The 13,631-nt window shown below is 62.8% G+C and overlaps 1 protein-coding gene across 1 annotated transcript in view; it reads right to left on the bottom strand.

The window, feature by feature from the left end:
• The window catches only part of SSPOP, a 52,242-nt gene that overhangs the window by 24,236 nt on the left and 14,375 nt on the right, over positions 1–13,631 (bottom strand). Inside the window, 30 exon segments of the mRNA XM_035723222.1 lie at positions 26–193; positions 531–704; positions 1,453–1,544; positions 1,815–1,940; positions 2,024–2,153; positions 2,294–2,416; positions 2,534–2,713; positions 3,445–3,609; positions 3,694–3,736; positions 3,738–3,865; positions 4,672–4,950; positions 5,107–5,223; positions 6,210–6,312; positions 7,582–7,766; positions 7,861–8,014; positions 8,657–8,766; positions 8,866–8,992; positions 8,994–9,052; positions 9,373–9,477; positions 10,995–11,049; positions 11,187–11,340; positions 11,962–12,112; positions 12,219–12,254; positions 12,257–12,400; positions 12,490–12,630; positions 12,748–12,903; positions 13,036–13,114; positions 13,117–13,269; positions 13,363–13,434; positions 13,436–13,455. Of these exon segments, the coding sequence (XP_035579115.1) occupies positions 26–193; positions 531–704; positions 1,453–1,544; positions 1,815–1,940; positions 2,024–2,153; positions 2,294–2,416; positions 2,534–2,713; positions 3,445–3,609; positions 3,694–3,736; positions 3,738–3,865; positions 4,672–4,950; positions 5,107–5,223; positions 6,210–6,312; positions 7,582–7,766; positions 7,861–8,014; positions 8,657–8,766; positions 8,866–8,992; positions 8,994–9,052; positions 9,373–9,477; positions 10,995–11,049; positions 11,187–11,340; positions 11,962–12,112; positions 12,219–12,254; positions 12,257–12,400; positions 12,490–12,630; positions 12,748–12,903; positions 13,036–13,114; positions 13,117–13,269; positions 13,363–13,434; positions 13,436–13,455 (3,729 nt within the window).

Genomic DNA, 13,631 nt, shown 5'->3' with positions numbered 1-13,631 from the left:
GGTGGGGATGGGGGGAGACTGGCACCTGTGCAGGGCTGCGTGTTGCAATCCCTGGTCTGGCTGTGAGGCCCCTGGCACTCGGGGTCCCCGGGAGTAACGCCAGAGCAGCTGCGCCCGCGTATCTGGATGCCTCCATCACAGGGGGGGGCCGAGCAGGCCGACCAGGGAGCCCACAGACCCCGGGCACTCGGCACTGTGAGGAAGAGCCAAGTCCATCATCATGGACGCGGGCAAAGGTGTGGGCAGGGGGTGGGGCGCAGGCGGGCCAGGGCTGTGTGGTGCGCGGGGTCGGAACCAGTTTCAGCCACATCCACACCGCCAGGGCTGTCCCAAACATCCCTCAGGCTAAGCCCACCCTGTTAATCACTAGCTGGGGGCGGAGGAGAAGCTTCGGACAACAGGTCTGCTCTAGCCCACCCTGCGCCCTCCCCGCCCCAGGTGTTTAGAACCCGCCCAAGGGGTCATTCTTCCCCTTTGCTCCTTATTCCATCCTAGTGCCCAGGCCACTCCAGGGGCAGAGGGGGGCGTACCTGGGCACACAGGGGGGCTGCAGGGCTCCTCCTGGGTGGGCTCTCCTGGGCAGGAGGTGTCCCCGGGGCCGGGGCAGAGCCGGGAACGACGGCGCCGACCAGGGCCTCCTCCGACGGTAAGGCAGCTCTGGGAGCAGGAGGACCAGGGCGCCCGGGGGGTCCAGCCTGGCGCCTCTGGAGGGGAAAAGGGCAGGCCTTCCGCACAGGGGTCCTGCCAGAGCCGGGAGGCTTGGGAGGCCGGGTCGGGTCTCAGAAGCTATGGGGGCCAGGGAAGGACTCGTGAAGATGGGGAGTGCGTCTCTGGGCTCAGGCTCGGCCTCTGCCCCTCTGGGACCCCCACCCCCGGGCCCAGGTCTCACTCTCAAAGAACGGCCTCCTGCTCAGCCAAGCTCCAGCTCAGGCCGGACCCCCATCTGTGGGCCCTGATGGCACTTCACGTCCCCTACCCACCCTCACATTGCCCCCCAGCTCAACTCTTCCAGAGTCTTCTAAACACCTGTCCTTCATTCAGCTTCAATGCTGGAAACCCAAGCCCCCACAGACGCCTGTCAATCAGACGCCTGTCCGTGCTCCAGTAGCCATGCTCCACTGCCCCCTTCTTCTCGCCCCCGCTGGAAGAGCATGGCCCCGACCCCAGGGACCCCTACTCTCACCCCCGTCACACCCACCTGCTCTCCTGAGGGCACCCCAGGCAGTGGAAGAGGGAAACAGTCTGGGCTCCTTCGTCTGGCGTCTCTGTTCTGATTGTCCACCCCAGCCTCACCCTCGGCCAACAGGACCCGCTTCACCCCTGCTCTCAGACACCCTGTTCCCCCAAGACCAGTCTGCTCATGGCACCTGGGCTGTCTATGTGGGAGGAGGGAGGCGGGCATGGGGGTGGGGGGTGGGTGGCAGGCTCCTGCATCCCGGCTCCTGAATGTGCCTGTCCCGCACTCCACGTGGCAGGCCTGCAGCTCCTGACTGTCGCCTTCACACGGGGCGCCCCCAGAAGCAGCCGGAGGGCTGGAAGGGGATCTGGAGGGAGAGGGAGCCTGAGCATCCCCGCTCCTCTCCCTGCTTTCGGCCGTCTTCCTTGTTCGCCTGTCCTCCAACCACCCTCCCTCCACCACCTCCGTCCCTTCCTCCTCCCGTACTCCTTCCCCTCCCCGCCCACCAATGGCTCCATCCTGCACACCTTCCCCTCCCCCCCATGGCTCCATCCTGCACACCTTCCCCTCCCCCCCATGGCTCCATCCTGCACACCTTCCCCTCCCCACCCCCCGCCAATGGCTCCATCCTGCACACCTGAACCTGGCCCTCACTCCAGAGCCACAGGAGCGGTCACAGGGACCCCAGGAGGACCAGGCTGACCAGCCACAGGGCACGGGGCAGCCCCCTGGTTCGCACAGCAGGGCCCCCTTCTCACACATGCTGCGGGGGAGGGGGAGGCAGAAGAGGTCAGGACTGGCTGGTCCCCTGACCCAGGTCCTCCCCACCAGAGCAGACACCCTCACCAGCGGCTGCAGTTGTCCAGGAGGAAGGGCACCCCCGGCTGCTTCAGCTCTTCACCCACGAGGCAAGGGCACTCAGAGAGGGGCAGGCAGTGAGCATCATGGAGGAGGAGCCCAGGGGGGCAGCGGCATCCTGGGGTGTAGGCAGGAGGGCCCTCAGCCCCAAGTAGGGGGCAGTGGGGAGGGGAGGCTGGGGACTGAGGGCCGGCGAGCACCCCACACTCCCCCCGAGGGCTCTGCCCGCCGCCCTCCTGCTTGCTGGGTGTGCCTCACCCTCCAGACAGTGCCCGCTGCAGCTTCTGTTGGCCTCAGGATCCAAGCAGGAGGGCGGACACGGGGGCACCAGCCCCTTCCGGCACAGCTCAGCACTAATATGCACACGGCCCGGCCCACAGTCTGGTGGGAGATGGACACTAGGTGGGGTGGGTACAGGAGGTCCGGTGACCTTCCCCAACAGCCCCACCCCTGCAGGGCTCCACCCTTGGATGCCTCCGCCCAGCCCAGCTCCCTTACCTGTGCCCCCTGTGCAGGGCTGCAGGGCACACGGTGCCCCCTCATGGGAGGCCCCGGGGCAGGGAGCACCACCATTCTTGGGCGGGGGGTCCACACAGCTCCTGTGGCGACTCCGATGGCCACTGTCACAGGAGACGCTGCAGGGCCCCCAGGCCCCCCACACAGCCCACGCCCCAGCCGCTGTGAGGGAAGAAAGAATGGAGGTGGACCAGACCAGCCCAAAGACACGCAGACTGTGCCGGAGAGAGCAAGGCAGCAGAGCAGAGAGGAGCCTGGACCAGTGGCCAGCTACGTGGCCTAGGGCAGCACCGCAGGGACTCCCGTGGTGACGGGTGAGCTTCCTGTCCTGTCCCAGGAAACCTCCCCTAGGTGGGTGGACCTGAGCAAAGAGCTCTAGGTGCCTCCCAGGATAAAGGCTCTGGTCCCTCGGAAAGGGCTGGGACAGTGGGACTCCTGGAGCAGGGCGCCTCCTGGTGGCAGCAGACAGAAACCAGGTTAGGAGGCCGGGTGTGGTGCAGGAAGCCCCTCTCTGCAATGCAGAGGCAAGGTGGGGACTACTCCCTCGCATCTACAGGACAGAAGGGCTACAGGTCTTGGGCACAGCTTATTAACACCCTCACTCTGAAGTGGGACCCGCTCTGCTGCTCTAGTTCCACACTCGAGGTTAGGGACCCGTCCAGAACCACTCAGGCAGCAAAAGGGAAAAGGGCCAGGGTCAGGCTTCCCGATTAGCCTTCTGGATGCACAAGGCTTGGACATCAGAAGGGGCCGGTCTCCTAGAGTCCCAGAGAGGAGCCTGGACCCTGGGGTCCCCAGAAGAGCAAGGGCATCCCCCTGGTGTGGGTCTTGGATGGGAGCCCATGGTAGGTGTTCCCACCCGGGGGTCCTGAGGAGGCCTGGGTGCCGGTTACCTGGCCAGGCCTGCACGAAGCAGGGCTGGCTGCGGAGCCTGTCAGATGGGCAGTTGCCCCCAGGCAGGGGAGGCCACAGCAGGTCCCGGTGCTGGAAGGCGAGGCCCGGCCCACAGGTGCGGCTGCAGAGGCTCCAGCCAGACCAGGGCGTCAGCCCACAGTCCGCTGCAGGGGGACGGGGAGGCGGCACTCAGAGAGGGCTCACGCAGGAGCGGGGCCATCGGAGGTGTCCCCTGGCCAGGCACGCACCACAGCTGTGCTCATCAGAGCCGTCCTGGCAGTCGGGCCGCGGGGTCACAGCGCCGCCCAGCCGGCAGGCACTCCCCACTACCGCAGCTCAGCTGGCTCGGGGAGCAGAGGGCTCGTGAGGCAGGCAGCCCGGGCAGGGCCGTGGTGGGCACCGTGAAGGGCACAGGGCTCGCTGCCCGCGAGGTCGGGGGAAGAGAGCCACGAAGTGATTCCTGACCCGAAGATAAACTGAGCCCCTTCAACCTCAGGCCGAGAGCAGAGCAGCTTGTTGACCAGAGGTCCTGCCTCCTTTCTCCTGAAGCTTCCCACACCCCGGGCAGCCTTTTCTCTACTCTGTGTGGGTGAGCCCCGGGGGTCTGTGCTCGCCACAGGCTCTCACACAGTCTCTCTGCTTGCTAAGGGCTCTGGGTGTCCAGAGAGAAAGCAAACTGTCTAGAACAGTTCCTTCCCCAGGATACCCTCTTCTTGAATGGGTGCTCCCAGGGGTGCCCCTTCCCTGATTGAGAGACTAGGCTTGGAGCATAGTAATCTACTTTCGATGGATGGATGGATGGATGGATGGATGGATGGATGGATGGATGGATGAGGAATGAGGGATGGGGTGGCTGAATGAATGCTGGAAGGCTGGCTGGTGGAGGGATGGGTGAATGGAGGGTGGGTGGATGTATGGATGGGTAGATGGATGGATTAATGGATGGTTAGAGGAATCCACTCAAAGATCAGACAGGGTTTGTGAAACAGGCTAGGACCTGAGATCTGTCCCATCTGCCCCTTTGACGATCCCCAAAGACACACACATTCCTGGCTGTTTTACCCACTCAGTTTCTTTTCACTCTCTGCCACCCCCAGCCTCCCACAGTTCCTTCCCAGATGAGGTAGGACTAGGGGGCGGAGACTTCCCCAAACCTAAAGCCCTCTGGCCACTGCCACCCACATGACTTCAAACCGTCCAGGGTGCCCTGAGGGACCCCTGCTTACCCCAGTGCCTCTCGTCGGAGCCGTCCAGACAGTCCTCCCTCCCATCACACAGCTGCCCCTGCTCCACACAGCCCAGCACCTCACAGGGCACCTGGCCTGGGCTGCACCTTGCAGGGGGGAAGGGCTCCGGGGCGACGCTCTGGACTGTGGGTACCACCACAGCCAGCTGACGGGACACCTGCCCACGGTGTCCTCCCTCCCTCGGCCCCCAACCTCCCTCCTCCTGACTGGTGTGCCCCCACTTCCTGCCTCTCTTGGGACCATGGGAGAAGTCATGAGCTGCCTCAGGAGGCGTGGTCCTAGGTCCTTCTACAACCCTGACCTCAAGCTATGTGATCTTGAGCCAAGTGGCTAACCCCCTGGGGCCTCTGTTTCTCCAACAGGGACGTTGTTGGGATGCATGGGCTTAGCAGGCAGAAGACCACGGAATCTTACCAGCAGGGGCCACTGGGGTCACCTGGGATATGGGGGTGGTGGTCACGGTCTGCACAGATTCCCCAGGACTCAAGTGAGGAGGCTCGGAGGCTAGGGCCTGAGTCGCTGGTCCCTTCCCTGCGGGTGCGGGAGGGAGAGGGGTGAGGCCCACAAGCTCCCCTCCCAAGAGATGAAGCAGACACAGGCTCTCGGAAGGGCATCCAGGCTCTGGGTGGTGCAGGGTGAGGACAGACCATACCCACCTTCCGAGGGGCTTCAGACCACAGATGAAGGGGGATTCTGCAGTCCAAGGAGCACAAGAGGGTTTTACATGAAAGTAGAAAAGGGCTTAGTTTGGAGCTGAGATAGACACTCGGGGCAGTTTCCAAGTCAAAGGGACAGTACTGTGTTTAAGGCCCCGCACCCGACAACTTCCTGGCAGCTACAGTGAAAAGGGGTTTGAGACGCTTCTTTGCCAACAAGAGATGAATGTTAAAAGACAGCCGTTTTTCTAGAAGCAGATTTAGAATGACATTAGAATTCATCCCACAGTCTGCGTGTTATGGACTCTAGTGACGGTACAAGTTGCTTCATCTGCTTTTTACAAAAGAACAGCCCACCCCTTCCCCACCTCGCTCTGGGACAGCTCTCCTCGGGCTAACGTGCAGGTGACAGATCAGGCAGCCGTGCGGAGCTCCTTCCTCGTCCAGTTTAGGATCTTGCTAACTTGGTGACCCCATCCTCCCTGTCATTTGCTGCCAGCAAGCCCTTCCAAAAGGGGTGCCTGGCTGCATTCATGGGTGAGCGGAGGGAGCGCAGGTGGGGCCAGGCAGCGTTCCACAGCCCCAGGGAGACCTGTCCCGGCCAGGGACCTGGGGAAGGCAGCCATACTGCGGGGCCCAGGCTTGGCCCTGGGAGCCAGCCTGGAGCATCCGACCCTGGAATCCAGGAGGGTGAGCGGGGGCAGGATTTGGCCAAGGAGGCCATGATGACCAGGTCTTCCTCCTGGAGGTCACCCTGCTCCACTGAGGGATGTCAGGGGTCAGCAGGAGACTGACCGCTGAGATGTAATTGTCCCTCGCCCTGCGCGCTGGGGACCAGGGGCCTGGAGTTTGTGCACATACCTGTGGGGGGTATGGGTGACCCTCGCGAGGGATGCCAGCATTCGGCCTCTGCCAGAGCCTATGGAGGGAGAGGGCTCAGCCTGGGCCCCAAGGGCAGTGCCGCCTGGCGACTAGGCACCGACCTCTCATTCCCACTGAGATGTGCCTCGGTCCCACGGCCCCTCCCGTCCTCAAAGTGCAGGGTAGAGCTGGGGAGTGCAGCCCCACTGCCCTGCACACCTCCGGGCTGGACACCCCAGGTACTGGGAGCTCAGGGGCTCTTCTCACTGCCTCGCCTAGGATTCTGCTTCAGCTCCTGCCCCCCAAAACCCCTGTCTTCCCCCGGCACCCACACATGTGGGCCTCGGCGCTATGATCACTCTCCCTTCTGGGTTCCTGACCAGGCTCTTCTCCAGAGGGAGTGTCTACCCCTCCGCTCCACATTACAGAACTCCCTCATCTTTCTAGCCTTTTCCAGGAAGCCTCTGGGGCCCCTAGGGACAAACAGGGCTCTTCCCAGCTCTGAGCGCCTGAGGCCCTGGTGCCAGCCCTGTGGGTATAACTTCACGACGCAGTGGTGAAGACCTCTCTGATCTCCCAAACTCCTCCAGCACAAGCATCTGCCCGGGGCTTCTCTGCCCCTCTGGCCTCCAACTGCCCATGCAGTACCGGGCTGGCCCCCAGAAGTCTCATGGGCTCAGGCAGACTACAAGAGCCGATCAGGGACACACAGGGAGGCAATGCTGGCTGAAGGCGTGAAGAGAGGGTGGAAGACGGCGGGGCAAGCGAACATGGCTGCTGAGGCCCTGGGGCCGGGGCTCTCCATGCCCTGCACCCCTCCTGCTGGGCCTGCAGCTCCCCACTCACCTCTGTGGGCTGGAGGAGCAGCTGTCCAGGCTGGGTGGACGAGAGCACTGGGGTCCTGGCTGTGGACCAGCCTCTGAGAAGACAAATCGTCAAGGACTCCAGGGGCTCTCCCAACCTCATAGCATGCCCCCCACCCCCGCCCCCGGCAGGGCGGTCAGTGCCCTCCCTGGGTGGGCCCAGCACAGGGCAGGGCTGGGGCACTCTGGAAGGGCACTGTCCGCTAAGACTAGATGAAGTGGACACTACCCAGTGGTTTTCAGTGTACTGACCCCCCTGGAGGGCTTGTAAAGCAGATTTCTGTTACAGGCTCAAGGGTCTGTCTCAGTAGGTCTGAGCTGGGGCCTGAGAATCTGCATTTGCTCACAACATCCAGGGGATGCTGATGCTGCTGGTCCAGGGGCCACATTTTCAGAACCACTAACCTCCAGACTCTAGAAAAAGGGCATCGCATCCGAGCATCCCATGGTGGGAGGCGCCTCCAGCCACGGGCACCTCAGGGCTGAAGGTGGCTCAAGGCATCTCTCACAGGCCGGGCCCTCCAAGGCGAAGCTGGGCAGCAGGGCACCCCATTCCTGTCAGTGGCCGCGCGCAGGGGCACGCCGCCCTCCTCGTCTGAGCCGTCCTCACAGTCTTTCACCCCGTCGCACGGCTCCCCCCGCAGAGCACACTCGCCACCGGCACAGCGGTGCCTGCCCCCTGGGCACGGGGGCACTGCCAGCGGGGACACTGGTGGGAGGGGATGGCTGAGGGCTCCCGTCGGGCCCTCCCCCTGCGCCCGCCCCTCCCTCCCCCAGCCCACCGGTACCTGGCTCACAGCCCAGCAGCTCCACCTGCAGGGAGATGCTGTGGTTGGTGTCACCATGGCGGACCTGGGGCCACACCCGGACATGCTGTGCCTGCACCATCTGGCCAAACGTCTGCAGTGTGGGGGCCCCGTCATCCCGGTTCCTAGGGAAAAGCTGCAGAGACGGAGGTACCTGTTCACTGGGCCCGGGGCCGGCCTTTTCTCCAGGCTGCCTCCCCTGACCCCGCTGAGTGGGCCCACCCAATTCAAGCCCCCCAAACTTCAAGGCACGAAGAGCTCTTGCTCTCCTGGCATGAATCATCAGAACCCCTCAAGGCTGTGGGTTCTGGCCCTGCTGCCCCAACGGCAGAGGCCAGGTTGTGCCCATTCATGTATCCCCAGAGACAGAATTCAGAGTAAATACATGGTATAAACTGGTTCCTCCTGCTTCGGGAGGCTCCTCCTGCTTTGGGAGGCTCCTCCTGCTTTGGGAGGCTTGTCTCCCTGGGGAGGATACAAACCCCATAAGGGCAGGGCTGTGCCCCAGCTGCTCTTGACGTGGTCCCTGCCATCCTCAATGAACTTGATGTCACCTTACTCCCTCCCCCCACCAGAGCTTTGCACACCTGCCCTGCACCTCAGCCACTGTGATAGCCTCTGATGCCCTTTTGACAGCCCCTGTTCCTGACAGGTGTTCAACAGGCCTCTAAGGTAGGAATGTCCCTCGGGGAGACTGGAAGGCGCTCGGGGACAAAGACGGTGGGACCCACAAAGAGGCATGATGGGCCACTGACCCAGGAGGCTCGGGCAGCCGTACCTCGGCTGGGGGCAGGATACCAGGCAGGAAGTCAGTATAGCTGTGCCAGTGTAGACCATCGCTGCTGAACTGGAGCAAGGCCGAGGACCCAGGCCCCTGCACCATGATGCCTGGGGGGGTGGGGCAGGGGTCCGAGCTGAAAGAGTGAGCCCCACCCCCAGCCCACCATCACAGCCCAGTCCTCCAGCCCCCACCCCCACTGCACTGACCAGTGAGGTTCCGGGGCAGCAGCAGGTCCAACAGCAGGTAGGGGGGCCGGGTGTGCCGCTGAGTGCTCCAACCCGGATAGCCAGGCCCCTTGGTGGCAGCCCCCAGGAGGGCAGCCTGGGTGGGGGGGCTCCAGCTTCAGGCTTCCCTCGGGGAGGCGGGCCAGGCCCAGCGGGGAATAGCAGGGGTCTGAGTGCAGAGGAGAGAGGGACTGGAGTGGGAGAAGAGCAGACGGTGGCAGAAGCCTACCAGGGGAACAGTCAGGAGGTCACAAGGGGAGCTGAGGCATGCCAAGGGCCCCATGTTGACCTTGACCCGGGATGGAAGGGTGGTCCAGAGAGGACAGTCAGACCAGCAACTTGAGCCAGGATGACTTCCAGATCCTTAGGGTAACTGTCCCCCCATGGAAGGCGGGGGTAAATCCCAGTGAGCCAGCCTGCCTCCCCTCCTGGCTGGGTGACCCCTGGGCAATGTCCACTCTCTGTTCCACGACAGCTCGTGGCCCTCACCTCCAGGTGGAGGCAGAACGTAGGTGACCAGAGGGGGTCCGATCTGGGCACTGAAGGCTGGAGAGGGGGCAGGAGTGGCCAGGGGGTGGACTGCCTGGTTCTCTCCTGTGTAGGGAAACTCAGGGTTCAGGAGAGAGAGACTTGCAGATAGGCTCACACTGACCCCTGGCCCGGCACCCAGGTCTCTCCCCACTTCTTGGAGCACTTTCTCTCCCAGGACTTCCCGGAAGCCCCCAGAACAACCTCCCAGCTGGAAAAGGCCTGTCCTCCTTCCCTTGGCATGAGCTGATGGTTTCCACTTGCACTGAATATTTAGAGAACGTAGAATAAAACCGCCAGTCTGAAATCACTTGAGGACCAGGACCAAGCAGCGGCAGTTCCTAATCCAGGGCTACTGTTGCTAATAGGGGACCTCTGTGGGCACTATATAAGGGTATCTCTGGATGGAAGCAGGGTTGGAATCTAACTCCCACTTGCCAACTAACTTGTACAGTGAACAACCGGTACAACTGTGTACGCTGGCTCTCCTCTAACCTCAGCTGCCTGTAGGTACACTTTACAGATAAGGAATCCGGAACCATAAACGCATTAGTTTTCAAGTCTTTGTATTTTCCTGTTTCATTTACTTATTTCTATTTTTTTAAAGATTTTATTTATTTATTTGCCAGAGATAGAGATACCGACAGAGAGCATGAGTGGGGAGGAGAGGGAGAAGCAGGCTCCCCGCTGAGCAGGGGCCAGAACCCTGGGATCATGACCTGAGCCGGAGGCAGATGCTCAACCAACTGAGCCACCCAGGTGCCCCTTGCTGTTTCATTTATAACTCGGTTTCCTCTTTAAAAAGTTCAACTTTGGGGCGCCGGGGTGGCTCAGTTGGTTAAGTGACTGCCTTCAGCTCAGGTCATGATCCTGGAGTCCCGGGATCAAGTCCCACATCAGGCTTCCTGCTCAGCAGGGAGTCTGCTTCTCCCTCTGACCCTCCCCGTCTCATGCTCTCTCTCTGTCTTATTCTTTCTCTCTAAATAAATAAATAAAATCTTTAAAAAAAAAAAAAAGAAAAAATAAAATAAAATAAAAAGTTCAACTTTGGGCGCCTGGGTGGCTCAGTCGTTAAGCGCCTGCCTTTGGCTCAGGTCATGATCCCGGGGTCCTGGGATCGAGCCCCACATGGGGCTCCCTGCTCGGCGGGAAGCCTGCTTCTCCCTCTGCCACTCCCCCTGCTTGTTCCCTCTCTTGCTGTGTCTCTCTCTGGCAAATAAATAAATAAAGTCTTGAAAAAAAATAAAAATAAAAAGTTCAACTTTGTCTCAGTTGCTCTTAGGGGAAAGGGAAGCAACCCCAGACCTGGCCCAGTAGAATCAGAGAAAAGAAAGCACCCTCAAGGCGGGAGGCAGAAAGCCCCAAAAGGACAGAGGAGGCAGGCAGAGACTGAGACCTGACCTCAGGAGGGCAGAGACCAGTCCTCCCACCCAGAGGGCCCCTTCCTTCCCCAGCATCCAGGACCCAGGCTCCCAGCACCCTGAGGCCTGGGTAGCCACGGACCCCCGGACTCAGTGCTGCCACCTGGGGCTCCCGCTGAGCACCTGCTGTCCTCCTGCCCTTGGGGTCACCCTGCCACTCACCAGGCGGGGTGCAGCGGCAACATGAACCTCCCATTGCCTCCACCAGGACCCAGTCCTGTGGACACAAGAGTCAGGCTGGACATGCCAAGCTGGCCACTGCCAACCTCCGACCCAGTCTATCAGCTGCCTGCAACCCTGGCCTTTGCACCCTGCGCCTCCCCCAGCCCAGCCCAGGCCCCTCTGCCCCCTCACCTGGGGGCAACTGCCCAGTGGGCAGTACGGGGAGCAGCGCACAGTGCCGCTGGGCAGACACTGGCAGAGTGTGCAGGGGCCCTCTCGCCAGCGCTCCCCCACGCCGCGGAGCCGGCCCTGCCGCTCACAGCCCGCACAGGCCTCTGTCCGGCACCTGGAAGAAGGGCCACCGCATGCCTGCCCAGCGGGCTCACCCAGGCCACCAACCTGTCCTGATTTGCCTCGAGTGAGTGGCTTCCCAGGACTTCCCCGTGATAAAACCGGCACGGTCCTGAGCCGACTGGGATGCTCGGGCTTCCTATCACCCAGATCCCACCCCTGCACCCGAGAAACTGCAACTAGCCCCAGAGAGGGGTGTGGAAGCAAGCGGTGCCACAACCCTGGCCCATGGAGCCCATTTCAGAGGGGGATGGACAGGCAGATATGACTACACCCCGCAACCCTCCCCCCCACCGACCCCCCTACCTTCAGAGGCATGGGGGTGCAAACCAGAGGACCCATACCTGTCCCTAGATTTGTGGGCTCCCTACATCCCCCTTTCGGACTTGGAGGGTGTAACATTGATGCAGGAGAAGGCCAGGGGTTCCCCAAAACTGTGCTGGGAGTCCTGGTGTTTAGACTAATAAGGCTCAGAGTCGGGGGGGTTTCCTCATCTGGGGTCCATGGTGCATATGGAAGCATCTCGAATGAGAAAGAGCTCACCAGCAGCTTCCTAACTGGGAGCCAGAGGCGAGGGGAAAAGGTCCCTGCGGGTCCCCGGGGAAGGTGCAAGTACCTGCGGGCCTTGCGGTGGATGCCTCGGCACTGGCGACCTTGGCCGGAGAGGTGGGGGTTGTTGGGGCTCCGGAAGGACCACTGAATGTTCTGGCTCCCACAGGGGCCCAAGCACTCAGCCCAGGGGGACCAGGAGGACCAGCCACAGTTCACTGAGGGAGGGCCAAGAGTCAGGGGCTGGGAGAGGGCTAGGTGCCCAGCTGGGTGGCCTGGGAGGGGACGAGGGAGCCTGAGGAAAGGCCAAGGGCAGGGCCTCACCGGCACAGCCAGGGTCGGGCCGACAGCGCTGAGGCCGCCGTCTTGGCAGGTGCAGAGCTGGCAGTCGGCCTCGACGCGCTGCCCAGGCCAGTACCGCTTGTTATCCAGCAGGCAGGGGCACTGCCGGGGCCACACGCACCGCCCCTCGCTGCCCAGCACCTGGCCTGCAGGGCACCAGCAGCCTAGGGGAGGCCCGGGGTGAGGCTTCCCTGCAGAGAGCTCCACCTCCACAGACACGCCTGCCACCCCCTGGGCCCAGAGGCCCCCTTACCTGGGCTGCTGCAGGTCTGGCTAGCCACGCACACAGCCTGACCAGAGATTTCAGCACAAGTCAGAGGGCAGGGGGCACAGGGCCAGAACACCAACTGCCCAGAGCAGGTGGCATTAGGGCAGCCATCCTGAGGGCAGGGCCCTGAGAGAAAATCAGAACCAGAGTCTGGGAAAGGTGGGTCCCCTGCGGACACAAGCCACCCACCAGCAAGCCCACCACACCCTCCTCCCAGCTGTGCCCCCCCTTCCTGGCACTCACTGGTCTGGAAGGTGGTGGGAGGGCCCCCGGGCAGCATGGCACAGGTCCGGCCCCCATTCTCGGGAGGGTGGCACTGTCGCTGACAGGTCATGGTGCCCATGCATGGCTCAGTGCACGGGGACCAGGGAGACCAGGAGGTCCATTTGCCATCCACTGTGAGCAGGAGGGGCAGGACGCGTTGGTGGGCTTGAGGCCAGGCTGTGAGCCCTGTGGTCTTCCGCTCCCTTGCTCTCTCTGGGCCCCCACCTGCCCGGCTGGCCCTCCCAGGCACCCCAGGCCCCTCAACTGGGCAAGTGGCCGTGAAGCAGGCCTGAGTCTGGTGCTCAGGGCCTGGGCAGTGCTGCAGCACCGGGAGACCCGGGGGCGGGGGGAGCAGTGGCGGCTCCGGCCCTGCACCCCAGGACCACACGTCTGGCTGCATGGCCCCCATGAGTTCCAGGTGCCCCAGGCCCCACAGCCCTGCTCTTCTGGGGAAGGCCCTAGCTCCCCGGCCAAATCACAGTCAGGCTGCCCATCACAAACCTGGGGAGGGAACGGGAGCAAGGTTCCCTTCGAGTTGGGTGGCACAATGGCTCTGTTTCCTGAGTCACCCACTCCCCCACCCCACCCCCTCACCAGCTGGAAACTGATGCAGAGGCCATCAGGGCAGGAGTATTCCCGGCAGGGAGCCCTGGTTCCGCGGGGGGCCTCCTGGGGCTGTCATTCCCTCTAGGGAAGGGAAGAGAAAACAGACCAGGAGTGAGAACTGCCCCCCACCCCCACCCCCCACCAGCAGCCTTGGCCTCCATCAGGGGAGCAGTGTCCCTCCCACAGCCCAGCTCATCCTCGCCCTGGGAACAGTCAGCGATCCCATCACAGAGCTGCTCAGGGTTCAGGCACAGCTG

This window comes from Zalophus californianus, chromosome 12 (genome assembly GCF_009762305.2).
Source record: "Zalophus californianus isolate mZalCal1 chromosome 12, mZalCal1.pri.v2, whole genome shotgun sequence".
NCBI lineage: Eukaryota > Metazoa > Chordata > Mammalia > Carnivora > Otariidae > Zalophus > Zalophus californianus.
This window is presented reverse-complemented; position numbering and strand designations above follow the sequence as displayed.